We start from the raw sequence: 27,888 nt of genomic DNA, 5'->3' as shown, positions 1-27,888 counted from the left end.
CTCCGCCTGACAAGATAGGGGAGTTAACGAGAGCGCCGAAAGTGCTTAGGCTAGAATGACAGCGGTTAAGAAGAATCCGGGCGCAAATAAATATGTGGGGGTGTAGACATCATAGCGTTAAGTGGCATTCATTGTTCAAGTGGTGACTGCGTTTATTTGGGTTTGTATGTGTGTACTTCTGTTTAGTTATATGTTTGTGTTTGAAAAGTGTTCCCCCTCCTGTTATGTCTGGATTGTGTGCACCTGGTGCCCTGTGTTGTCTTCTCCCCCCTCACCTGTGTCCAATTGCTGATTAGTGTGTGTGGGGGTATTCAGGCTCTGTTTCCCTGTCTGTTAGAGGCAGGGAGTGTGTGTGAGATCCTGGTGGCTGCAGGCTGGGCTCACGTGAACAGCAGCAGCAGCAGGATTGAGGCTGTGTGTAATGTGTTCATGTTTTAATAAATGCCCACACCGGGTTATCATTTTGGACGTTCTGCCTCTGCCTCCTTGCTTGGTCTGGGCCGCTCAACGGTCAGCTTCACACATTATGAGTCTCGTTGTTCATATATGTAGGTATATACAGTTTCATACTGTGAAATGACACACTACCCATGGTGCTGCACAGGACCACTGTCAGTGCATCCAGGACTGCTGAACACATTAGCCAGTTAATGGGCTACTTAAACCGAGAGGCGCAGAGAGTGGGGAGGGAGAGCCAAAGTCAAAGGCCATGAAGGGAGCATGGGAGTCACTGACAGGCAGATAGAGAGTATTGAAAGAAAAGTGAGAAAAGTTTGAGAGGGGAGTGGAGAAAGATGTTTGAAGGAGGGGGGAGAGAGAGGGGTGAACCTCCTGGAAGACATAAATAGGCGAGAAAAAGACTTGGAGCTTTGCAGTCTCTCCTCGCGACAGCCACCGCCCTCCTCTCCCCTTCTCCTCACCTCCAGCCCTCCTCTCCACTCATCTGCTGCAACCATCCATCCACCTGGAAGCCTGGGCAAAATCAGTGAGTAGCTTCTCCATCACATCTTCATTATGTTTCCCAGAGGCAGCACTCAGATGTTTATATTTAAGGAAATGTCAGCTGAACATGTAGCTCTACCAAATATGCATGTATAATTACTTATGTCATGGTAGAATTGTATACAATCATACTTAAGAACAAACTAATTCAGATACCAAGTAAAGTGTGAATTTCACAGATTGATGTGTGTTTTATTTAGGAAGGGTAGTGTTGCAGTGGAATGCAAATATCTGTAGCAAAACATCCTGTTCCACTTTTGTGAAAATATGTAAACTGAAAAATGTTTTCTTACCTTACGTTTAAGCTACATTTAAAATGATTATTAGGAGCAAATCTTTGTCCACATTTACTAACTCTGCATTAAGCAGAATGTAATACTGGGAGGTCTACTTGATTAAGGAAACTGCACATCGCTATATTTGCATGCTGCTCATGTATTTCCTCTTCGAGGCAAAGATATGCTGCGAGGATGTGCTTCATAGAAAATGAATTTCCCCCTGGGGAACACTTAGCTCTCTCCTCACATATTCATGCAATAGTCCTTAATATTACAGTTAAAAGAGAAGGACCTGAGAGAGAATAGCTAAACTAGTGAACAACCATTGAAATAGTCCAAGGAGGTTGTAGGACGAGTCCCATGTAGCTGCCAATCATGATGTGATAAATGATATTAAGTTAGGAAAGTCAGCTGGATTTGCTTTATTCTTTGTGGCAGGAATGTTGAGCTCACCAGGCTGTAACCACAGCAACAACAAACACCATTTGTTTCTCCATTATTGCAAGATCTACCCCTGCCAGACTTCGACTGCTTAACTGATTTTACAAGTCGAAACAGTGGAAAAACAGTGGGGGACGCTTACTGTAAGTAAGACAGTGTCTCTCTGACTCACATGCCCCGCTTGTTAAAACTTGTTAAACTCGGTACTGATACTGCAGACAGACGCTCTGCCGCCCATCCCACCAAGTCAATCATGTATTGTAGCATATCAGGCAGGAAAGGAAGAAACACTGCACATATTCTGTACATCCAGAATAAATGTATAAGACTTACTAACTCTAAATGCACAAAAAATCATCTTGTGCATTTGAATCTCATTAATCAAGCAATTGTACAGCAGAGCAGAAATCATGAAAAGGTTTGAAGCATGTGGAGTTTACACCTGCACACATTTACAGCATCTTGATAATAATGTTACTACTATTATTTCTCCTTTCTTTGCCATCCTTTTCCATGTTCAGGTCATTTATCCTCCCTAAATAAACCCCATTGCCATGGACACCACAAGGAACATCCTCTCCTTCTCTGAGGCTCTCTACCACCTGATCCTCATGATGCTAACTCTGGGCCAAGGCGTTCACTCAATCCCCGTCCCTACTGACGTCCCCATGTGCACGGCCTCAGAAACAGCCCAGTACAAGCTAACGTTTTCTGGGAAGTGGAACCAAGCAGCTTTCCCTAAACAGTATCCTGTGTACCGACCCCCTGCTCAGTGGTCCAACCTCATCGGTAAGTGCACAGCAAGGCACCGTCCAACTGGGGGTCACAGTAATGGCAGCATATGTGGAATAATATACTGATTGAGTAACACGGAGCTAGTGTGGAAACTCATTTCAGAGACAAAAGTAGTAAACACAGATTGTCCTGATTAGTCGGAAACAGGAAGTTAATTGCAAAATGTCTCCTATTTGTTATAATTACAAAATAATAAAATGTTTCTTCCCATTGAATACGATATGATAATAATTATTGTCAGATCAAGACTGAAATGTTACTTGCATCAAAGCAGCTTCATTTGCAACATCAACCAATGCCAATCTCAATAAGACACAAAACCTGACCACATGACTGCAGACTAATACCTGTTGAAATCACTGACTTCCTATCCCCCTCTCTTTGCTCTTAGGGGTGACCCACAGCACTGACTTCCACATATGGCGGCGTAATGAGTTTGCCAGCAACGGAGTGAGGGAGTTTGCGGAGAAGGGCGAGGCCTGGACGCTCATGAAGGAAGTGGAGGCGGCCGGCGAACGCATCCAGAGTGTTTATGGGATCGTCTCCGCTCCCGCTGTCAAGGGAGGAACGGGCCAGATGAAGACAGAGTTTCAGGTCTTCGCCAGGCACTCTTATGTAAGTCTGTCAACACCTGGTTCCTTTCACTCTGGCGCAGGAACATCAGAGACTTGTATCTTAAGGGTCAATATAACAAGGTGATGAAATGTTTTCTTAGCCATCATTCCTATCAGATATTTAAAAATATTGTGTCACCGATAGACAAAGCCAAATAATCAAGTCCATGGATCACGCAGATTTTCTAGTTTGACCATAATATAAACAAATTATTTACGAGTGAAAATGAAAGTTTTTCTGAGAATGATTATATTGTTGTTTGAATCCATTGCGTCTTGCCGAGGTCCTAACTGGTATATCTTTAACCAACACGATATTTGGTCAGTTTACAATTATTTTTAGGGTGCATTCACTTTTATTTACCCCAGCAATTGTGAGTAAAAAAGCCAAAACAATAAAAAGGAGACAAGGGTTGTTAAAAACCTAAAATTAGCAGTTATAAGTCACACTACTGTTAATTATTGATCATGAAAAAAGCATTACATTGTCAGAAAGTGCTGCATTGTTCCTTTTTGAGTGGTTTGGATGCAGCAAAACGGTTGATGCTTCTATAAAACTTGGTACAGAGCGTTTTGTTTCTATATATGCTGCATCGTAAAGAGAGCCTCCGAAATGTGGCAAGCTCAATTTATGTCTCTACAAAGTAAGTACAACTCTGCATGATTTGGCTGTTAAACTTTCTACCGATGAGTCTCAGGGTAGATCATAAAGTTGGGGACATGTCTGACCAAAAACAATGTTAGGCTTGGACAAGAAAGGACAGTGAGGAGGAGGCGCGAGTGTGATTTAGGAGGTGAGAGAAATGGAAAAAGGCCAGTTAGAGAGGCAGAAGACCCTAACCAAAACAAACTGTACTCTGTTGCTTACATAACCACACATGTGTAGGGAGGTGGGTGAGTTATTGGACTACAAGTTAGGCTGAAGACTACAAGTCTGAACATTTCAAAACATTTGGGGTTTGGAGTGAGAAGAAGTGAGTTTACCAGACCTCTGTAGCCCACTCCTCATCTGGACTTGAGGCAATCGGCTGAATAATCAACTGCTAGCATAACACCAAGATCTTGAACCACGCTGTAGGATACATTCATTTGTAATAGTTCAGGTGCTGTTGTAGAAGTTAAATTAATGGATCCATCAAGTTTAGACATTTATTGAAATAATCTATTTTTCTTTGTGGCTTTAACCCACTGTCAAACGGATACATCATGAGGTTAAATAGTTATCCAAGGACTAATACTAAGATCAAACCCGGTGACATTAAATAACAAACGATTATTTTCTCCTTCCCACCTCTTTTTTCTCTTTCTTCTCTTTTTCCTTATCTCTATCGCTCACTCCAACCCACCTCTTAATTTCTCTCTTACTCTACACTTCATCTCCCTCCCCACGGTCTACTTCCTCCCTTCTTTCTGCAGCTGTCATTCCTCGTACGTCTTGTTCCTAGCCCAGACTGGTTTGTGGGCGTTGAGAGCATCGACCTGTGTGACGGCGACCAGTGGAAAGAGAATGTTTCTCTGGATCTTTTCCCGTACGATGCGGGAACTGACAGTGGGTTCACCTTCTCTTCTCCAAACTTCGAGACCCTCCCACAGGACCAAATTACACAGGTGGGTCATCCTGAGCCAAGTGCAACATCCGTCAATCCAAAGTAAATAACACAAATGGTGTGAACAGGAACAAGAGCTTAACATGATAAAACCAGGAATGTGGGAACATTGTTGTGTGTGTGAAGAAAAACTAGATTAAATCATTTCAACAGAAGATAAAACAAAAGCCTTAAGGGTCGAAAGCACAATTTGAAAATCATTGGCATGAACACTTGAGTACTCAAACTAATCAACACACAATAGGCACTTTCACACCGGAGTACTTTTCCCCATACTTTTACCTTTTAGTTCCGATAGTTCCTGGGATTTTGCGTTCACACCAAAAAGAGAACTTAGTTCATGAGAACTTTTCCCCCCTTTGCCTGCTAGAGAGGTGGTACTTTCCTGGGGAGAAAAAAGTTCAAATTTCTGATTGGCTGGGCGGATTGCAAACCACGCCCCGTAAAACTCTGAAAAGTTTTGTGAAGCCGCCATTGTATTTGCTGGCATTAGCATTATTAGCATTAGCATTAGCCAAGCGCACCAACGGAGAGAGACTAACTTATGGCAACAAAATAAAACATGGGAGTGGTGGAGATGAGGAGGTGTCGGCATTCTGGCGATTTACTCGGAAGGCTTCAGTAGAAGCTGCTGGGTCTTCTGCTGCTAAGTCCCAGCAGCTTCTACTGAAGCCAGTCCCCATCTCCGGGGACTTCCGCCCGGGGACTTCGGTCGGCAGTATACGCCGTGAAGTTGTTTTGTGGCCTGCCAGTAAACCCAAAGCAGAAGAACAAGAAGTGACGTCAGCGGCTTCATTTGCCTAATCTTCCCTCAGGGACTTATTCCGGTGTGAACGCGATCTGCTCTTTAGTTCCATGGGGGAACTAAGTGCTGGGAACTAAGTATGGCAAAGTACTTGGTGTGAAAGCGGCTAATCTCTTTGACCTTATCTCAATGATGTCAATATAAAAGTTGATTCCTTCTTTCATCTCCAAACAATCCACATATATTCACTTTTATTCCTTGTCCACTTCCCCTCCACAGATCACTTCTTCCTACCCCAGTCACCCTGCTAGCTCCTTTTATTACCGCCGCCTGAAGCACCTGCCACCAATTGCCAAGGTGATGCTGACCAAGATAAAGAAGACCAATCAGATCATCAGCCTGCTTGTGGAGCCCACAGAGTCCAACCTACTGCCAACAGGAAACGAGATTGAAGACCAGCTCATAAGTAAGTCTGAGGAGCAGAAATACTCACACCGGATGGGGTATGTTGATGAGTTTAAGGCACTTGCGAAAAGAATAATATGCAGCCTTAGAACAAACACAAGTTTAAAAACTACATCATGTTTCACACTGTTCAGCTGATCATCAGTGGGTGACAGTTTTGTTAAGAGTGCAACAATGCGCCAGAAAAGCTAGGGAAGCAGACGAAAAGCTAGCAAGCATAAACGATTTTAAACATTCAAGCAATTGGCTTTGCAGATGTTTTATGAGAAAGGAAATGCGATCAACCCTAAAAGTACATACAATTCACTTTGGTCGGAAACACTGAAAGTAAACATGGTACATTTGACGAACAGACCTAAATGTCCAACAGAAAATCAATGTTTGAATGTTTCCCAGGTGTCAAATAAAAACTTCTAAACCATGCACATAATGCACAATACAATATAAAGGGTTTCCCTCCATTTGCACTGATCGATTAATCTACATATTAAAAAGAGATTAAGTGGTTGCAAAATAACAGATGTAGGAGTTTGGGACTAAGTCTATTGCAGACTCAATTGCTTTCATTTGGGAACCATTACAGGCCACACACAAACTTAATTGCTACTAACCATAAACCATAGAAACCAAGTGAAAGCAGGGCATCAGAAAATACCAGGGGCACATCTGGCATCCAGTGGAAAACTCTAAAGATGAGAGGATAAATAAGTGATAGAGAGAAATTCTGTACAGCAATGTTTTGGTCGTGACCTAAAATGAGATACCAACACGTTTGCTTTAACCAGATCTGGACCCATTAGATGAAGCTGTGTTTATTTAATGATGGTTCTCAGACTGTTAAACATTAAGACTCACAGATTAGTGGTTGGTGTAAAAAGAAGCCCGACTGTAAGTAAGAAAAGAAGGCGAAGTAGGAAAAACGAAGAGTGTGTGAGACTATAAAGCAAAGCCAAACAATACAGTGGTGTACTCTAAAGAGGGAAAAATAACCTTTTATAAAAACATCTCTTACCACTGGAAGTCTTAACAGGTTTTTGTGGCAGGAAAAGAGAAACAGATAGAGTGTCTGACTGGCAGGCGGTTCGATGTTCAGGGTAAATGCAAAGGCTTGACTCAGCATCACAGACTACAAGTCCGTTCCCCTGACAACCCATCAACAAACAACAGAGAGCAGCCAGGAGTCTGTCGGGGTTTCCTACCTTGATCCCAGTGTGACATCTTACCATTCTGTCTGTTTATCTTTCCCTCCCTCCATTAATCCCTCTGTCTCTTATATGCCTTCTCCCGGGGGCTTGAACAACAACTCTTCTAACAGATTAGAAATGACCTGTTGTACATTTGATCTTTGGGATACAAAAAGATAAATCATCTTTGGGTCTTACATCATTTTATCATGTTATCCTTTTTAGGTCCTTAATGGACACACAAGATGAAGGGGGATTTGATTAGCTTGTTCCATCCATGTAGCTTCCGTACAGCCTCCCATCCTTCTGCTTTTCTACTCTTAACTCACAGGTAAATCTGTGATACAAATCAGCTGTAAGGGAACTCACAACAAGGTTGATGGAGGCAGCCCGGCAAGTTCAACAAGTTGGAGAACGAAAGCATAACATCAAAATAACAAGATGTAACTGAAGAGTTCAAGATGTGCTCTAATTCCCCGTATTACAGTAGAAGTGCCTTTTTAGCACGGCTCTGAATCCCTATCGGCTGCAGGGTACTCATTAAGTGTATCAAAAATAAGGCAAGCATGGTCAGCAAAACGCTAATTCAATAAAGGTTATATTAGATAATTAAACATACCTCAACAGCACAACCAGTGCCAAGAATCTATTAGCGTAGCTTTCTGTTCATAAAGAGCTGCACACACAGCATGCCACCATTCTTTGTAATTAATGTATACACTTTTATAACAAAAAATAAGGGTTGAATGCCAGCATGTTGCCCTTTTATGACTTATTCCTCTCCTTTCCATTCAAACTTATTAAAGAGACTCACAAAAATCAGCCATTCGCAGCTTCCGAAAAAATAAATACAGTAAGAAGAGGGAAAGAGACTCCTTTGCAGTTACCTCTTTGGATTGATAGATAACAAATATATATACGGTATACTTTATCTGCACTATACTTCTCCTGTTGGAATAATGTACATTTCCCTGTTGCGGGACGAAGAGAGGAATTCTGAAGAGCTAGAAAACAATGACTGCAAAATGACAAACCAAGTCTAAATGTTAATGTGATTATATGTCCCTCCCTCTCACTGCAGATACCCCTCTGGACTGCGAGGTGTCAGTGTGGTCTCCATGGGGTTTGTGCAAAAGCAAGTGTGGAGACTCGGGCGTGCGGCACCGCACACGCTACGTCATAATGCACCCAGCCAACAACGGATTAGCCTGCCCCCTGCTGGAGGAAGAGAGAAAGTGCTTCCCCGACCACTGTTTATGACTAAGCCAAGAAAGGAAGGAGAAGAAGGAGAGGAAGGAGAGGAGAGAGAAGAAAGAGAGAAAAGAGAGAAAAGGGAGGAAAGGAAGGAAAGGAAGAAGACGGAGAAACAACAACAAAAGGGCTGTACTGTATTCACTTGAGGCTTAAATACGACGAAGAAGACTCCTTTATTTCCTCCCTGGCTTTGCCTTCTGTCTGTGGAAATGACTAATGTAATTATTGACTGTTAAACAGCAGAACAAGTATCTTCCTGAAGTCACATTGATATAACTGACAGCACTAGAGAGGTGTAGTTTGGCAAAATAGCTATTAGACACCAATTCTGTTTTGGCAGATTATACAATTTGACAGGGAATAGCACAATGCTGTTTCAGCCATTCACCAAAAACATTATAATTTGGTTTCATTTGAAATCTCTGAAGCTCATATAAATGTGTTTGCCAACTGTGGATTATAAACCCCAGGAGCTTCCAAAAAGCAGATGTTGAAATAAATCCATATTAATCATTCTTAAGATCTGAAACGCTATATCCAAAACAATAACGAACAGAACATTTGAATAAACTCAGGCACAAATTATTTCTTATGTCCATTAGCATTGATGTAGTGCTAGCAACAAAATGAGTCAGACATCGACATTTATGTACCGTCCTCCCCACATTCAAAACACCATTTTTAAAAGAGAGATTATGTTTGTTTGCCTGAAGACAAAGAATATATTTATTACAGGATTTTAACCTGTAGTGTACAGTATATCAAGTCTGAATCTATAAGTTGTATTCCTCTATGTTATTGAGATATAAATCCATTGCTTTTGTAAAAAATGCTAAAAAATGTACCAAAAAAACATGTTTTCTGTATGATCAATAAAGTGTAAATACATCAAGATATTGTGATCTCATTGATTAGGGTTTCTTCAAGAAAGCGACAGATACTTCATCGTGTACAGAGTCGTATCGCCTATATAATCACAATAACACTTGTGAGTTTAATAATTCTTTAGTGCCCTTTGCTCAGTGCACTGTGTGAGCTTTAAATCTGAATCGCACATTTGGGCTCCCAGGGTAATATTACTAACACTGTGACTGCAGGATCAAATTGAATCTAGAGAGAAATGCTATTAACTGGAGAACCGGAGTTGAAGCCTGATGTTGGCTAGGATTCACCCTGATGAAGTGTTGGTCATAAAACTGATGAATGCGCTCAACTATTTAAAAAAGTTCACCAAATGTTGATTTAGCCCACAAGGTCTGAAGTCTCACACAGCATACTTCAAGCTGTGACGTCCAGTGCAAAACATCCTACTCTAAAGCAGGAGTTACATTTAATAGGCAGAACAGACAGCAGCTACACTTGAAGTGACCTCTTTTTTCAGAGGAGGTTTCTTGGCAGGATGACGACAACACAATTTGAAAGAGAAAATGTACTTCTTTAGTGAACAGCAGTAGTAAGAACATCTGGTGCAGGAGGAAGCTCCTTCCGGTTGGAATGACGAGGGACAAGAAAATGACTGAGACAGAAAGTCAGAGAGATGTGAGTGGAAAGTAAATGCCAAGTATCTGGTACTATGATCAATATTACATTATGCTAAATAGTTTTGCCACAGTGTTTTTCAAATGTTTCCAAAGTAAATTCTGTACATATTTATATTCTGAAAATGTTTTTAAAATGACAGAAATAAACTATTTCAGTGGCAGGGATATTAAACATTAAACCCCCTCCTGCCTGAAACACCTCCATTGGACTCCTTTGTTTACTTCCGTAGAATAGTGACATTAATATGTAACACTTGCTCTTCTATTGGCTAGAGGCAAACAATACACATTAACCTAAACGAGCATTATCGGGCCCCTTCAAGTATTCATCCAACGTATAAAGTGTGGAAAGGGTGGAAGGAGAAGGAAATCTGATTCTTTGCTGACTGAGTAGAAACAACTTTTGCAGATGCTAAATATGAGATGATTTATTCTGTGTGTGGGGGGGTTGTGGGTTGGTTTACTTTATCCTATAAGTGACCTCGTCTAGGGTTGGTTTATGGCACTACTGTATGTTATGGTTTGGCTTTCAATTTTCAACAACGTTGGAACTCTGTTTAATACTGTAGTAACCCACACTGTGACAGTGGTAATCTTTAAATCTTAAAAAGGTGAACACCATGTTTAAAAAAATATACAAGAATCAGTAGGCCAGATGAGAAGTGCATTTGTCCAATTTTTCAAGGTTTGCCATAAATCACTGTACTACAGTACAGTTTGCTAATATATTCTTATTTTTGAAGGACATCTACATCAGATGAACACTTTTCTGAACATGTTACCTTTCTTGCATCTTTCTGTAGCTAGTGAGTTGACCCTTAGGGCAAAGTTCAGCATCTATACATTTTGAAAGAGCAAGCACTTGGCCCTCTGGTGGAATCATCAACATGTTTAATCCCATGAACCCTAATCTTTTACAGTTATATAATAGTTTGAAGATATTTTCTGTATTGCAGCAGTTTAATTCCACAGGTTTTTTTTTTGTTAATATGTCACAATGTCAACGTCAAATGTCTCTTATGTTTTCAAGTTGTTTTTGCGATGTTGATTCATGATGCTTTTTCTAAAGCATCAGACTTTAGCATTGTGCCCACCTTGGTTACAATAAAGTTGACTCTTTCCTTAGATATACTTTAATTAACTGTGGGAGGATTATCTTAGTCTGCAGGAAGTGGTCTGTCCTGTTAATCATTATTCTTAACAGCTTTACTATTGGCTCCCAGTTTAACCAGTCATAAATTGACCAGAAGGTCTCGTCACACAAAATAGCACCTGTGAGTTTCTCACAGTCAAACTGTCCCTCTTACCTCCCACTTCAAATATATGCTGAAGGACATGTGGGTTTGTCTATAGTCAATGGCAAATACATCTGGAATTAGAATTTGGAGATCTATGAAAAACTGAACCTACATGCCAAACATTTGTTCACTGTCCAGTGTATTGTAATTGACTAGCTCATTGTTAGCTGAAAATGAGTTTGCAAGGCATTGGCTTTCTCTTCCAGTGTTACCTGGTGTTGGCAGCCGCCATGTATTTTGATCTCGGAGAGCAGGAGCAAAAGTGCATCATCGAGGAGATTCCTGAAGACATGCTCGTCACCGGTGAGTCCTGGAGAGGGAATATTCCTCCTGAGTGTCGTTTACAATCAAATACAGGGAATCAATGTGGAATAAGGTTTGGAAAACTGTATTTTGAATTGCCACGTGACAGTTCAATCACAAATTAATGTTATGTGTACCTCCATGATGGTGTGTCTCTTATTTCAGCAAGTGTAAAAGCCATTTGTGTAGTAAAGTGGAGTCTTAAAAACTGATTAATCTGTTAAACATAAAATTACCAGGAAAATCTTAAGAGTATTTTTATTTATCGTAAACGTAACTAATTGTACTAAAAAGAGGAAAAAGTACTAACAATCAGTCCTACAGTGAGAGACATAAAAGTAATAGTTACACATTCAATCATTTTTTTGTAAATCAAATATAAATGTAACTTTTATTCCCTCTCCATGCTTAATATAAGCATCACAAAATCAAAAACGTAGAGGACAAGGTCATAATTATGTTTTTGAGGCTACTGTGTGTGATTGTGTACTTAAATGCACTCATGTAGACTGTGTTTTACCTTCAGGGTATTTCTTGTTGGAGCCGTGGGAGATGAATGCCCTCTCCCACTCCCCTCATCTCGGCGTCACTGTGACAGTCAGAGACCCAAACCATGAGGTACTGCACTCACAGGAGAAAGGAATCACCAAGTCAAACATTCGCTGTGATGGTTCATTAGCACATGTGCCTATAACTGGTTTCCTCCTTCAGAGCAAACCCAAACAAGAATAAAATATGAGTCACTAGCATACACAAACAACTATAATTCATCTTGTTGACAGTGTAGAAAGAAGTATTCATATAATTTACTTAGTAATGTATACCAAACTGTAAAAGTCCTGCAAGTCTTATTAAGAACAAGACTTCAAATTCACCTGTTTATTTTCCACCGCAGATTTTTGCTAACTCACGTGGCAAAAAGAAAAGAAATCTTTACTTTCATTTCAGATTCAGCTTTTTGGAAATGTTTGAAATGAGAATAAATCCCATGTTAATTTTGTCAATGCATAGCTAAAGAAATGTTGGCCTGACAGTGTCTCTCCTGCTCTCTAGGTTCTGATGTCAAAACGCTATGGTAAATTTTCTAAATTCACCTTCACATCACACGCCTCTGGTCAGCACTACCTTTGCTTCCAAACCAACTCCACGAGGTTTTCTGTATTTGCTGGAGAAAGACTGGTGAGACCTGTGGACACAAACAGAAAATGAATTATTAAACAATGGGGAGAAAAGCAACAAAACATACATTGTAATATTATTATATTGAAAAATAACCCATTTTCCTTCATCATGCTGAGCAGAAGCTACATTTGGACGTTCAGATGGGAGAGCACTCGATAGACCCCGTCCCTGACAAGACCAAAGACAACATGAAGAATCTGGAGAACAGCCTCCGACACCTCGTAGATCAGATGATATTCATCACCAGGCAGCAGGAGTACCAGAGGGTATAAACACATTTTACTGTGCAAATTAAAAAAATGTTTCTGGAAAAGAGTGTTTTATATAATGTTCCCCCTCTCAGGAGAAAGAGGAGGTGTTTCGTCAGATTGGTGATAACACCAACAGCAAAGTGCTGTGGTGGGCCATGGTGCAGACCTCTGTGCTGCTGACGGTTGGTTTCTGGCAGATGAAACGACTCAAAGATTTCTTCATCGCCAAGAAGCTTGTCTGATGATGACCTCGGCTCTGACTGCAAAAACCTTCAAGTGTATAGGGTGCATACTGAATGCCTATTACACAAACACTCTTCTCTTTCTTCCAATTGCTGATATTTAGGATTCAAAACTATGTATGGCAAGAATAATGAAAGTGTAAAGATGTTTGACATTCAAATAAAATCCACCAACACTAATTTGAATGTTGTTAAATTAAGTACAAATAATTGTTTTGTCTCATTCTGTTCTTCAACTCTGTCACCCTTAAAACTGGATTACATTAGGCAAGAGTTTACTGTATACTTTTTGGGGGTTCAAACCAATACAACTGTTTGTATATATATATATTGTAAGTATAGCTGTATTGCTTACCTTATGTTGAAATATTAAGCTAATTGAGAAAAGTTTTCAAGTAGTTTCAATACTTCATCTAACCGAGATTAAGCTAGTATCACTGTAAAGGCCTATTGGTATATGGATATGTGCATTAGCTAGCAGCTAGTTACGTTGTATAACTAAAGAATATTAGATTATTCCGTTTTTATCATTAGAAAATACATATAAACGCTTTTTAACCCTGTAATTCGTTAATATGGCGCACATTTTGGAAAGTAGGCCTACTGAGTAAAATAGTAATGCATATCTATCATATAATCACATGCATGTATGTTACAATTAAGTGTCAACTCAATGTTGTGCAGTAAAAGTACAAAATATCCCTTTGAAATCTAGTGTAGTAGAAGTACAAAGTAGCAGAAAATGGAAATACTCAAGTAAAGTAAAAGTACCCCAGAATTATACTTAATTATATAACTGAGTGAATATTCTCTCAGTTACATTCTAATTAAATAATTATAAGTGAACAAAAATCATGAGTTTATGTTGGATATGTTTAAATTGAGTATTTAGGAACAAATGCAATAAACATAACCTTTAGTGAATGACTTACCTTATGTTTAAATATTAAGTCAGTTGTGAAAACTTTTTATAAGATGTTTCAATACTTCATCTAACCGAGATTAAGCTAGAATGTTGTCATTATCTAGCTAGTTAAATAGCGTTAGCCTAGAGATGATAACACGTTATTATTCGTGGTTAGTTAGCGTAAAAACTGACGTTAGGTGCCAGTTGTTAACGTTAAATAAGTAACTATTTGATATAGCTAAACTGACAATCATTACAGATCGTTAGTCAACAGACATGTTTCTGTAGTTTAAAAAATGTAAAAGCAGCTCATGACGTCACTCTTTAGAACGTTGATCAGTTATTTATGCTAGCTAGCTAACTGTATTAGCATTTAGCTTCATTTGTAGCGGGGTATCGTCGGTAAGGTAATTAATTTACATGTACATGCGTTACTCTAAAAACGTTTTACAACGTTGTCTTGAACATACACGAAAGCCAGAACACATGTTAAAGTAGTAAATGGAGCTTTGAGCTTCACCTCGCAAAATTAGCTAATGCTATGTAAACACACTAATGACTAGCATAAATGACTTAACAAGATGAGTTAGCTTAATTAAACGCTAACCTCATTTAATTTTTTTGTTGCAGGTTTTCAAATGTCTTACTGGGTCTGCTGCAACTCCTGCTTCCTTTGCCCCAGTGCTGACAGAAAACTGGCTGTCACCTCCTGTGGACATATCATCTGCAATGTCTGTCATCAGAAAGGTAGAAAATAACTTAACGATAATAACTTTACGACAGTCAAAACAATCGCTGATGGGGAAGTTTAGCTTCACTTCAGTTGTACCAGACAGGATAAAGTGATCAAACAGGGACATCTGTTGGAATATATGGGATATTGCATAGCTGAAGACTGAGTTTTACACCATGTGTATTCAAGATTGGAGCTGAACTATTTAACATTTGAGCGGATAGGGGACAAACGAGTCCCCCAGTAAATAAACTCTTCCTTAGAAATACAAATGTGATAGTATGCCAAAGTTGGTTTGATAATAGTCTACTCTATTGTTATCAAGCAGCAGATGAAAGGAAATATTTGATCTAGTGAAGCTCTTTGTTAAGGGGGGCTTCCAGTATAATTACACAATTTAACATTGAAAAGAGGATAAGGGCATGGAAGTATTACTCAACTGGCCTACCTAGTGTCAGCCCCCTGGCTTTCACTTACAAATGTACATGTATCAATCAGGAATAGACTCATAAGGACCAAAAAGTGACATAGTACGACTGCAAGATACTAAAAAATTACTAAAAATAGACCAAAACAACTGCTAAGGGAAACAAAACAATTGCACAATACTCTAAATGACCACAAAGACACATACAATGACCACAATTAAAACACTGTATGACTACAAAGAGACACAAAACAACGAAGAAACACAGATGCGTAACATAATCTGACCATGGGTGCTTCTCGTCATATCCTCAAAAGAAGTAAGAGGTAAATTACACCAATCATCATTGGATATTGGATTTCTTGAAGTAATCTCCTGGAAGTCTCTCAGTCCCACTTTAGGAAAGCCGATCATATTCACAAACCATGGGTCTGTTCCCGATGGGTGTAATCTAAGTCAAACTCTCAAGAGTTTGATTATATTTGAATTCGCTCTGGCTTCCAGGGTTAAACCCAGGGGTTACACTTAATTAGTTTTGGGTCTCAGGGGTAAGCACTTTGAGAGCCCCTTTTTGTTCAGTTCCTAAATTAGATTTAGAGAATCCTCTATTTACTATAAGCGTAGAAAGGATATGCATTTTGTATTGTTGTCCATCTTTAATTGAAACCTTTCTTTCAGGAAAACCAGGCATGTGTTTAATATGCAACGCCAAATGCCAAGTATCACCTCTCACCGACAAAGTAAGCATCTTTATTCCCATTGAATCCTTTGTGTGACTATCTGAATGGAATAAAAGCACACTAATATCAGACTGATATAATTATATTACATTCTATTTTTGTTACATTCCTTTGAAATGTCTTTGTTTCAGAGCAGCTCAGAAGTGAAGGCCCTATTCACCGACATCAACGTTGTGGCAACAAAAAACTTCACAGAAATCAGCAAAGTTTGGTCATTTTCGATCTTATCATCAAGTATAAAAATCTTGTGAATTGTAGTTATATCAATTCGGGATGAAAGTCTGTCAGTTGGAGTTAATATGTGATATTTGTATTTTTACATGATCTATCAGTATAGAGATAACAGTGACGTTATTTCCCTTGTCTCAGGTTTTAATGTTCCAGGCAAGACACCAAAAGAGACTGTTGTCTTACTACCAGCAGAGGGTGAGAGGTGTGTGTGTGTGTGTGTGTGTGTGTGTGTGTGTGTGTGTGTGTGTGTGTGTGTGTGTGTGTGTGTGTGTGTGTGTGTGTGTGTGTGTGTGTGTGTGTGTATTTTGTTCATCTGGCATGTAATGTGTGTGTGTGTGTGTGTGTGTGTGTGTGTGTGTGTGTGTGTGTGTGTGTGGTGTGTGTGTGTGTGTGTGTGTGTGTGTGTGTGTGTGTGTGTGTGTGTGTGTCATTTTGTCCTGCTGGCATGTAATGGATTATGTTGTCTAATAATTGTGAAATGTCTGCTTTTTGACATAATATTTTTTTCATTGTTTGTTACCATGTAGAAAGGTTGATTTAATTGATTGCCTGTTCTATTCGCTGCCCACTAAATGTAATACTATAGTAATAATTAACACCGTTTATATTACAAGATAGTCACCAAAGCTGCCCTACTGTGTCCCCATCCAATTGATCAATTACAGGATGATAAACTAGAGGAGGTACTAGTCAAGATGAAGCAAGAAATGCAGCAGATGGCAAAGTAAGTGGAAGCACAAGTTAATAATGCCTTTTCAAACCTATTTCTCAACTGCAGTGAATACGAAAAGTTGGGTGCCTCTCCTATTTTCTTTGATTTTCTTTGATTTGAAGGAAGCTGAATGACCAGAGCTCCTACATCACTAAGCTGGAACACTCTCTTCACCGTCAGAGGTAAAGCATAGAGGAGATATTCATTTAAAAATCACTTTCATTATTAAACACCAATAAGTAATTTTTATTGAAAATTGTTTATGTGTTGCAATTGTATAATTTCTTCAAGATTTGAGCTCTTAAAATTCTATGTGGTGCAGTTTGTAAATGCTTATTGGCAGGTTTTTCTTCTTATTTCACAGCCACAATGCTGTCTAATTAGCAGTCTTTTCCACCAATCAAGCCAACTTGAAAAATGCTTTGCTAAAAAGCATCTGGCTAATGTTTCTTTTTCATTTCTTCTTTCACATGTCATACTGCATCAGAGATGAAATTGCTCATGTAATGAGAATCAATAAGGACCTATTAAGGTAGTGAAACCTGATTTGGAATGTAACGGCCTGTTTGAGTTTGGCAACACATAAAGTTATAAACAACCAGCTGGCTGTTATTCCTCTCCTCTCACTAGGTGTCACTCCTGGCACATCTACCACAGCTTACAACCATCGCCAACACTGAATTAGTTTAAACAGAGAGACTTTGTTTTTGAAAAAGTCCAGAAAAAATAGCAAATTAGTAATTAAGTGAAAGTTTTGTTAATTGATATGCATCTGAAAACTGTTAGCATACATTGTTAGAATGTGCAGCATTGAGTTTTAAAGTACCAGTGCTGGAGCGTATTTACATTTAAATGTTTATTGTTTTTCTTACTCAGTGCCAAAGTTTCTTCCGTGCCTCAGATGAGCCACAGCTTGCATACTCCACATGGACATAAATCAGGTAAACAACAATCCCATGGTATACAATGGTGTCACTTTTGTTTTCTTGTATGCAAGACATCACCTCTTAGTATGGCACTCTGATGTGAACACCCTGAAATGCCATTTACATTTGAATATATTTGTATCATTCTATGCAATCTTCATACCTGATAATACACTGTACATTATACCTGTACATGAGGGGCTGCTTATATTTCTTTCACTCTGCATTGTTGCTGTCTTCAGTGCAAGAATATTAGCTGAAGTTGAAGATCATTATTCATAATATACTATATTATATTTTACTTTACTTTATTATGACTAATAAATAGAGTCCAAGAAAAGGTGGGAGTCTGACTTGTGTTACTGTTGCTCAGACTGAGAGAGAGGTTTGATATAACTCAATACATTGGATATAAAAAGCGTTTGAAGTTTCATATGAAAGACAAGCAATGTAAATTGGCCCTCATGTTGCTTTTTTTTACTTGTGATTATTCCTCCAACCAAAGGCTGTAAAAACATTTAAACCATATTTCAGCATTGGGAACAAAAAATTTGTTTTTTAAGGCTGGCTGACCAATCAAGATTACAAGTAATAAAATGCAGAGCCAAGCAGAATTGGCTTGTGGCTAAAAAAGGCAAATTAGACTAACCATGTCTTTGTGGGCTTTTCATTGAAACATCTATTTACATGTATTCCCTGCATGACCACCAATGTCTCATCACCATTAATAATGTTTGTGAGTTAATGTTGTTTTTATTGTCTGTCAGTGTCAGTCCTACAGATCCCATATCACTCCCCCATCTCCATCTCTAGACACTCCTCAATGAATACCATGTGAGTATCCTCCCTCCATAACTTTTCACTCTGTATTTAAATATTTCTTTTATGTTGATTTTGCACAACTCTCACCTCATCTCAGTCTGTGTTTCTCTGCCTTTCTTTCTCTCTCACCATAAGAGCGCGACAGAGAGAATGGAGGAGGTATTTCACCGTGCAAACAGGCTATATCCTGAGTTCAGCCCCGGTGTCTTATGTTAGCTTTAGCTGCTGTATAGCTGTGCCCTGCCCTGCGGTTATCTACACACACACACCTGAATAAGCTAAGCTTTGTTTGGGTTTAGTCAGGATTCCCTATTGGGTTTCCTTCCACACCGTTGACACAGGATTGATTGTCTGCCGGCATTTAATAGTACAAATGTTTTTTTATTCACTGAGACTTTAGATTCTTCAACTGAGCAAACAGATGATGGACGGCACATATTAACCCCAGCTGCAGAATTACCGCCATGCCTGAGGGCTCCATTTAGTTTGGAATTTAAAAGTAAATCGATGCTAATATAACTAAATTAATTTTTAATATAAAATGCTAGGGATATTGTAATCGAGTGCTTTTGAAAATATTTAGATTTTAGTCCCTGAAATTAATATTGAATGTAAGAAGTATTCACAAGATAATGAGTTCCCAATACAAGCACACAACTTCTTGATATTTTTGCTCAAGTTTTCTACAAATATATATACCATGTTTTCAGTAAAAGAATCAACTGATTAGCAAAAATTGCTATTGAAATGATGCATTATTATGATTATGCATCGTAAAAACCTCTGTAACAACATTGAATTATCTCACTAGTTATTTCTTTTTTAATGATCATCTTACTCTATGTACTCTATGTATTCACAAAAGGTATCTTAGGTAATTATTCTGTATTGTTGTTCTTGAAAATATTTTTCCAAAACGTTAATATCTGTCTTGGGAATAAAACTATACATGTCGGGGTTAAAGAGACGTTTGGCTTGTTATTGAAAAGAAGTTGAAGCAGTGCTCAGCCCACTGAACCCAACAGGACTAATGAAGCGTGCTCTCATGTCTCACAGCTCTGAAAACATGGACGTGGATGAAAGGAGTCTGTTCAGGAAAGTAAGTGTTATTATTCTTCCTGTAGTGAGCTTCCATTTTTAATATACAGTGTGTGATGTAACATTGATTATCAATATGATACAGCATCGGAGCATTTACTCAATGACTCTAGTACAAAAATATTATTTCTTTTGAATAACAGGTAGATACAAAGGTATGATTTGTGAAGTTTCTCTGTGTCTCTGTCTCTCAGCCCGGCACCGTCCCCAGACTGTCGTTAATCAGCCCTCCACAGGACGGGCGAATGGGTAAGTGCTCCGCTGCGCCTCATTAAACTGATTCATGTTGAATTTAGCTCATAACCTTGGATCTGCTTTGGTGATTCCTCTAAAGGCCATAACTCTGATTGGGCATTACACCAGTACATTCAGGGTTAGTAGTTTGACACCGCTCCTCTCTTAATCCATATACAAGTATACTGCCTTTAGTGCTACATAACAAGCATACAACTAAAGGCCTTTTAACCCTTTTGCATCCAGAGGGACATGATCGGCTTTTGAATTGTTAATCATACTTCTGGCTGTGTTAATGGCTTATACTTTGTGAAGGTGTGAGTGAATTTTGGAGGTTCAACCTCAGCTCTTATATTTAGTATTTAATAAACCCTGTAGCCTAAATACAGACACTTACAGTTGGACAAAAATTTCCTCATTGAAACACATGCAAATGTTTTTGTTTTCACAGCCATTACAGAATCAAAATACATTCTATTATATCTAGCTTTACCTGGCTTCAAAATTGTACTTTTCTTTTAACAGATTCAGCCATTTTTGAATGGTTGTGTTATGGGGCTTGTATGGTATTTTGAAGGCATTATGTCATTAGAAATCTTTTTAAAAAATGTTTTGAGAATATTGGTTGGTTATGATCAGGACAGAAAATAAAGATTTATATCCGTAACGTTGAAATATAATGTTATAGACGATTTTATTGCAACTTTTTTACCATGAAGCACATGGGTAAATAAATCAGACGTTGTGCTACTACCTACTAAAAGTCCCTTCTCCTCTCTTGAAGTGTGTTTGGTGGTTATGGTCTCAGGGATTAAAGGAATACAGATGTTGGCTGTTGTTATGTTTAGGATTACACCTACTGAGCTACTCTCTTTGATTTTGTAATTTAGTGCCTTAAAGGATTTAACCTCCTTTGTGGCACATCAATTAGGGGACAGCTTTCAAATAAGCGTTTTGTTAAGTAAATATTGAAATGAAGGAAATCACAATATTTAACCAGCAGCGGCAGATTTATTGGGCAAACAGAAATTCTTATAATTAAATAAAGATGACTCACCATTTATCATAAAGCTCCATGTTAGACAGGGTTATGTACATGGTGTAGGTGTGTTCGATGTGAACATTGTGAGAATTGAACAATTGAATTGTTATTTTTAGAATACGATCCACCCATTTATCTTGTCTACTTAGAGGTTTTTCTGGAAGAATAGACATAAAAGCTTAGAATGACACAGAAATACCTCAGGCTTGTTTTAAATCATTAGGAGGAGTGTATGACCTTTTTTACGGATTAACACTGGATCTCTCTGGTGTTCAGGCACCATCCCTCACAGGTCGTCCAATCAGAGCTTGCCGGTCAACTACTCAGCTTCGTCGGCGACAGTCAGGTGACTCATTTAATTAATTAAAGAAAACAGAATACTGCTCGATAAAATGTACATTATGTATGGGTTCTTTTGCTCAATTGTTTCTGTAGCGAAAGAGTGCTATAGCCTATTTTGTTTACTTTGTTGCCATTACCATAGACACTGTTTTGGTCCATTTCACAAACAACAAGCTACTTACAAGCACACCAAATCTGGGGCTGAATATAGTCCCCAAGAACAGATAAACTCTTTAGTCCTTTTACTCACATTTGCTAGTTTTAAGTAATTATTATTTTTAAAATGGGGAAAGCTGGAAAATGTGGAAAGTTTGGACACAAGCAGTGTTGGTTTTGGTTATATCATATTATTTGATCTCCTCTCCTCTCGCAGTCGTTTTCAGGGAACTCCGATGACGCCAGAAATGCCGTTCGGTCAGAGGTCTGGATGGAAATCTCCAATCTTCAACCCTCTCTCCTCCTTCAGACACTCCATGTCCTCCCTGGTCTGCCCTCCTAGTTATCAGACACACAAATAAACATTCAGGAAGCCTTTAGGGGACAAACACCTGGCCCCTGACATGTAATAAATAAAGGGTATTAATATCACCAAAGAGTCTGTGTGTTGTGTTTTAAATCAAAATGTAACGTATTCAGCTTGTAACGTACTGTACATGAATGACTTAACTCCGATCCTGTGTTGTCAAATCAATTAGAGTGATGAAATAAAGAGTGGTTGCTTTTAAATGAAATATGGTGAACAGTATCTGATGTCATAGGTCAGGTTATCCAGCAGTTAGAGCCATGTTGTTTTTGAGGGAACTTCTTATATTAATCCAGCAGCCTTACATTCCTTAATTCAACATTACTCTGCACCAGCACCTGTTCAATGTACACAAATAAAACAGAGATTAAGGAAAATCGACTAATCTACTGATAACTAGACTTTACAAGACAAGACTTTGAGAAAGACAGACACACTCTGCAGTGACTGAACACCCCTCAGGCAGCGGTGCAGTTTACCACCCTCCACACTCCTGGCTTGCTGCTTGTAACTTCAGTAACTTGACTCGTGATTTCACCCTCCAATCTTGTTACAAAACAGCTGCAAGTGATGGCAAAGCGAAAAAGTGTAACCTTATAGAAACATGAGATCACCTGAAGTCATCGCAGGGGAAAAGCTGATGCAGTGCGTTGGACAGATGTGTTCAGACAGGTCCACTCTCTCTCTGTCGGCCCGCGTTTCTGCCTCCATTGTCCCCGCCTGTCAGGGCGTTGAATGGCGTCTATTGAAGAGGGCTCAGGTGTGACTGTGTGTGTGTTCTGGGTTTGAACACGCTATATTCAGGCCCTTACCAGCATGTGTGTGTGTGTGTGAAGTTAAAGGGTATTGTACAGAGTCAGTAGGCCTGATCCTCCTCTGTGCTCCGGTGGGATCTGAGGTCGTTTCCTGTTTTTTAAGGTCCACTTAGAGAGAAATGGCTCCCCGGGGCAGAATAAGCTGTCATGGTGTCACCCTCTGACAGGGAGAAGACTAAATCACAAATAATCTCTACCGTATGCCCACACACACACACACACACACACACACACACACACACACACACACACACACACACACACACACACACACACACACACTGGGTCATCTCCTCTCCCGTTTACAGTTATTTTGTGTGTGTTTCTTTTACTTGTCTTTCAAATTAAGGTTATCCAGAGACATTTATTTCTCTCTCTCTTCTCTCTTTTACTTTTCCTTCTGCACACACACCCTCACACACACACCTCTGCATGGCTCCAGGCTGTACAAATGAGCCCTGCCACTTCAGAGAGCTAAAGAAAACTATTCTGATGTCAGTGGTAATTATTCAGAAGCATGTTCCCACAGCTAGTCCACCCCCTCCCTCTATTACTCTATCTCTCTGTGTGTGTGTGTGTGTGTGTGTGTGTGTGTGTGTGTGTGTGTGTTTGTGTGTGTGTGTGCAAAAAAGGAGAGGCTTCTCTCTTAATCTGATCCAGATTTCACACTTTGTCACTCAGTGTTTCACTCCTGTGCTGTTAGGTGCTGTAAATGTAATCCCCTCAAGGCAAGACACGACATGAACTAAATGATTTCACACCGGAGCTATTTGTCTTTGTGAGGTGCAAAGAAAGTGTTCCTGTGAATACTTACTGTGTAAAATCACATTTACTGGTTAACATTTTGGTTGAAAAAAGACCAAAAGAACACTGATGAAGATGTCAAATATACGTGAAAAACCACCAGGAAAGATTTGAAGTTTTTTGAATACTCAGAAACGTATTTTACATTTTACTTAATTGTTCTGCACTCTTAGTATCCTCCTTTGAAGGAGTTTGATGATCCAACACAAACCATGTACATCTCAATCTGGGGGCGAATGAGGTGATCAACATATTCGGGGAAGAAGATATTCTTTCTGCAATCTTTTTGATTATTGTGATATTTTCAACTTTAAAACAAACAAAAATAGACGGGATCATCAGTCCTTAGTATTTGTACTTTGGTTATTTGGGGTAAAACAAAGATTACAAGTATTTGTGTACATGGCTGGGATTTTTGATGGATATAATATCTAATTTTGCAAAAAAAGATTATTGCTATCCCTAGTACTAGCTGTTTTATTGTTGGCTGGTTTTATGTATGAAGGGAAATAACCCCGAAATATCATCTGTTAGCTTTTAATCAAATTCCATCGATCATCTGTCAAACATTTTACAAAATATTGTAATTTAATGCATATCAGTGGAACAGGGTATATTGCCATGACCTATAATAAACTGTTTATGTGATAAGTGTCATCATTACATATGTGATGTGTATTCTCCAAATGCACTCATTGAAACTAGCCTGAAAGAAGAAAATTCCTTCTACAGATGGATGGAGTAAAATCATTTATGGAAAATATGGAAGTGAAATGTATAGTCACACAGGCTGCACAGACGAGACATCAATTTAATCGGCCTGTAGGTGGCACTATAGCCTATCTGAGCCTTTTTTATATATCATGATAGCTGGAGCATGCATTCCTCTGCTGTGTGTGAAGGCTTTTGGACCACAGCTGCCTCTGATAGGGATCAACAGGCTAAGGAAGGGACGCTGAGGTCACACACACACACACACACACACACACACACACACACACACACACACACACACACACACACACACACACACACACACCTAATCACATCTGCTGCTTTTGAAGAGGGTGCAAAGGATGACATCGAGGAATCGTTGAGCGCACGGGGCAGGAAAGGTTTGTTGCATTTCAGCGGAAGAAAGCTGAATAGGGGCGGTTTATGAGTCAAAGAGAAACAGGTGAGGATGGGTGACCTGGACCACTCGTATTCTCATCAATACACGAACACACACCTACACACACCTACACACACAGGCATCCCACATGTGAAGGCAGGCTGCTGCCTTTGAAGGGGCCCGGCCTCCTCCAACTGTCCCATGCATGCTTGAGTGATGTCAGCAGGACTGTGGAAAGAATCCTTTCCTGTCACACACACACACACACACACACACACACACACACACACACACACACACACACACACACACACACACACACACACACACACCTCCTTATCACAGGAAAATCTCTTCGCACATCAACTTGGTTTGCCTTTTTTACTACTTTTTTGGAACAAATGCACAGACACTTTAGCTTGCATAACACACACTGACTGACTTTCTTCCTCTCCTTTTCTGTCCTACACACACACACTTGGCAGGATGTGCAGGGAGAAAAAGGGAACGAAAGACAACACCGAGATTAGGAGGCTTTTGTCACGGCTCTGTGGCAGACTTTAAAGGCCTTGGCTCCCTTCCCCTCTGCCAGATCTCTTTCTTTTCTCACCCTGTCTGTCCACATCCCTCTCTTTTCACAGAGGGGGGTAGAAAGTAAACATTTGGTAAAGAGAAACGGAGAAAGGGAGGAAGGGTGGAAGGGAGGGATGGCTGGAAGAAGGATGGAAGCCGCCTGTTGCCCTCTTTTAGCCTCTTTTTGTGTTTTTGTTTTCCTAGTTGTAATGTCGGCTTTGTGGCTGTGTGGAGGATGAGTGCAGAGAGGGAGAGGTTTGCAAACAGAACAGCGCTTCAATGCCAGCCAGGTGTCTATGTTGTTCCTGCCTGTGTGTGTGTGTGTGTGTGTGTGTGTGTGTGTGTGTGTGTGTGTGTGTGTGTGTGTGTGTGTGTGTGTGTGTGTGTGTGTGTGTGTGTGATGCATCTGCGCTTTTGTGCGTGCATCCATGTGCAAACTCCATGTGTAGCTGTGCGCTCATGTATTACCTAACCATGTCAATCTCTCAGGTGTATGTGTAGGTATCTTTCAGGTTTGGTTGCGTGTATGTTTTGTCCCCAGGTGTGTGTGTGTATGTGTGTGTGTGTGAGCCCTTCATGGTCACTGACTCTATTCACCTGAGCCTTCCTTTCACAGTGAAAAGGCCGTTCTCGGTAAAAAGCTCTTTGGACAGCTTCTCTTCATCACCAACCACAGCTGCTGTTGACTCAAGCGCCCAGGAATCTCCTCGGCCGGTTAACACCCTTTTAACCAGCCAACCGCGCACCAGCACCCTGAGAGAGGGAGCAAGAGGTCCTGCAAGACCTCAAGGACTACAGGACCAAACATTTGCTCTGGCAATGGACAAGATGTAGTCAAAATGCAGCCATCTTGTTGGTCAGAGGAAGTGGGGCTGCAATAGAGAAAAGCAAACCTTGAACCATAAGTTCAATGGCTTACTCACGCAAGGTGAAAATATGCTCACTGACTCACTCACCCAGAACATTTGTTTTATTTACATTATAAGCCTCGTTGGTATGGTTATAAGTGGACGTCATACACTTCACATTGTTTCTGATAAATGCAGTAAAACTGATTAAAGGTTTTGTCTCTCAACAAAATGTAATTGCTAAAACAGATAGGCATTGAAAAACCTTTCTTTAACATTGCCACTTGACAACTAGTCATGTTGACAGAAGGTTTATGTCAAAAGAAAAAGAAAACAGTGATTTTAACCCAACAAAGGACTCATCCTTCGTCTCAGCGCCTCTGGAATGTCTTCACACTGCTTTGCACAAAGTGGAACAAACTGAAACACAAAGGCCTGCCAAAGGTTTCATTCAACAAGAGTTTCAGTTGTAATGTACAGCAATGACAAAGACTATATCCAGTTGCGTTGTGAGCGTTCCTGTACACAAATGATTTGCACGAAGCTTTTTAATTCTTTGACCGGAAGGCTCTCTCTGCAGAGCAACAACAATAGACACTTCTCTCTATTCAGCTGATCATATTAAACAGATTCAACTGAACGATTGCAGCCTAATGACTTGAACAAATGAAATGTAAATAACTTAAATCTGCATTTGAGACACTTTACACAATAATAATAATATTTTTAGATACAACAGAAAATGTGCAGTCATGATAAGTAGTGTAGGCATTCATTGAGCAGCTTGTCCCATTTTGGAAAATACTTTTTAAACAAACAACAGACAATATGAAATTATAATCTCACATTTGTCTCAGTGATCTTTACAGTTCATACAGAATATGACACCCTCCGTCCTTAGACCCTGGTTTTAGTAAACTCTCAAAGAACCCCCACACATACTCATTATATTCAGGTCAAACTGTGGTATGAACAACAATGACTTGGTTTCTAATTTATTTGGATGGTCACTTGAGACTTGAAATCCCTAAATGTTTGACATGTAGGTCTTTTGTGTAACACGACCCATGGCCCATACCTTGTGTGTTTATTGTTGTGAGACTCTAACTGTATTGTTTTTTTTTTACTTCTGGGCTTGACTTCTCTTTGAAAATCTTCTAATCTCAACAAAACGTTCACCTGGTTAAATAAAGATTAAATACAGAGACACTGCTGCACTGATTTTTCTCTAAGAAGTTAAAGTTATTACAATGTTAGGTTTCTACATAAAATGATTAAACGTATACAGATTAGATTTTTAGGATCCAAATGTCAAATAAAGACAGTAGTGCTTTCTTTAAAATGTCCTCCTCCCTTCCTGTTCTGCACATTTCTTCCCCGTCTCCTTCGACACCTCCTCGCTCTCCGCAGATCTTTTCTCCATTTCCTCATCTGCTCTCGTCAGTGTGAGCTCAACACATCTGTCAGCAGCTGCACTCTGTGTCCTCCTCCCTGCTCCTCTTCATCTTCTCCTCCTCTGTCTGCCCTCCCCGCAAACTCTCCAAGTCAATCAAATTCACCGGCTGAACATAAAAAAGGATCAGGGAAAGCAGGATATCATCTTTGAGATAAGAGAAGAATGAGAGTCGAGTAAAGAATGAAAAAAGTCACATATTTGCCTACAGTATCATTTATCCAGTCAGTTTTTATCTCACTCTTACACAGATGTAGAATGTAATATGTCTGTCATAGCTTTAAATCTTATGCTATTTATTTATCACCAGTGAGGCTTACCAGATGTAAAACCAACGCATGG

At 39.6% G+C, this 27,888-nt stretch overlaps 3 protein-coding genes across 4 annotated transcripts; all 3 read left to right on the top strand.

Annotated features, from left to right (window-relative positions):
- Window positions 1-863: 863 nt before the first annotated feature.
- On the top strand, window positions 864-9,277 carry spon2b (spondin 2b, extracellular matrix protein). The gene is made up of 6 exons (XM_010775714.1): window positions 864-985; window positions 2,243-2,510; window positions 2,908-3,131; window positions 4,547-4,738; window positions 5,762-5,948; window positions 8,213-9,277. The coding sequence occupies exons 2-6, from the start codon at window positions 2,276-2,278 to the stop codon at window positions 8,389-8,391; spliced, it is 1,017 nt and encodes a 338-aa protein (XP_010774016.1). The 5' UTR covers window positions 864-985; window positions 2,243-2,275; the 3' UTR covers window positions 8,392-9,277.
- Window positions 9,278-11,397: 2,120 nt separating this feature from the next.
- LOC104949360 (transmembrane emp24 domain-containing protein 11) lies at window positions 11,398-13,202 on the top strand. Its single transcript, XM_010775719.1, has 5 exons — window positions 11,398-11,527; window positions 12,054-12,145; window positions 12,581-12,706; window positions 12,829-12,975; window positions 13,053-13,202. The coding sequence occupies exons 1-5, from the start codon at window positions 11,398-11,400 to the stop codon at window positions 13,200-13,202; spliced, it is 645 nt and encodes a 214-aa protein (XP_010774021.1).
- A 1,033-nt stretch (window positions 13,203-14,235) lies between these two features.
- rnf212 (ring finger protein 212) lies at window positions 14,236-22,011 on the top strand. 2 transcript variants are annotated; one of them, XM_010775713.1, is made up of 13 exons: window positions 14,236-14,516; window positions 14,740-14,856; window positions 15,948-16,009; window positions 16,141-16,215; window positions 16,379-16,435; window positions 16,906-16,964; window positions 17,075-17,134; window positions 17,829-17,893; window positions 18,646-18,712; window positions 19,757-19,799; window positions 19,993-20,047; window positions 21,351-21,420; window positions 21,790-22,011. In XM_010775713.1, the coding sequence occupies exons 2-13, from the start codon at window positions 14,748-14,750 to the stop codon at window positions 21,932-21,934; spliced, it is 867 nt and encodes a 288-aa protein (XP_010774015.1). In that variant the 5' UTR covers window positions 14,236-14,516; window positions 14,740-14,747; the 3' UTR covers window positions 21,935-22,011. The 2 variants fall into 2 exon arrangements, with proteins under 2 accessions (XP_010774015.1, XP_010774014.1); XM_010775712.1 differs by having other exon boundaries at window positions 14,482-14,511.
- Window positions 22,012-27,888: the final 5,877 nt, after the last annotated feature.

Source organism: Notothenia coriiceps, unplaced genomic scaffold (genome assembly GCF_000735185.1).
Source record: "Notothenia coriiceps isolate Sejong01 unplaced genomic scaffold, NC01 NC01_scaffold00015979, whole genome shotgun sequence".
NCBI classification, from domain to species: Eukaryota; Metazoa; Chordata; class Actinopteri; order Perciformes; family Nototheniidae; genus Notothenia; species Notothenia coriiceps.
The sequence above is the reverse complement of the archived record's forward strand: the minus strand, read 5'-3'. Positions and strand labels throughout refer to the sequence as shown.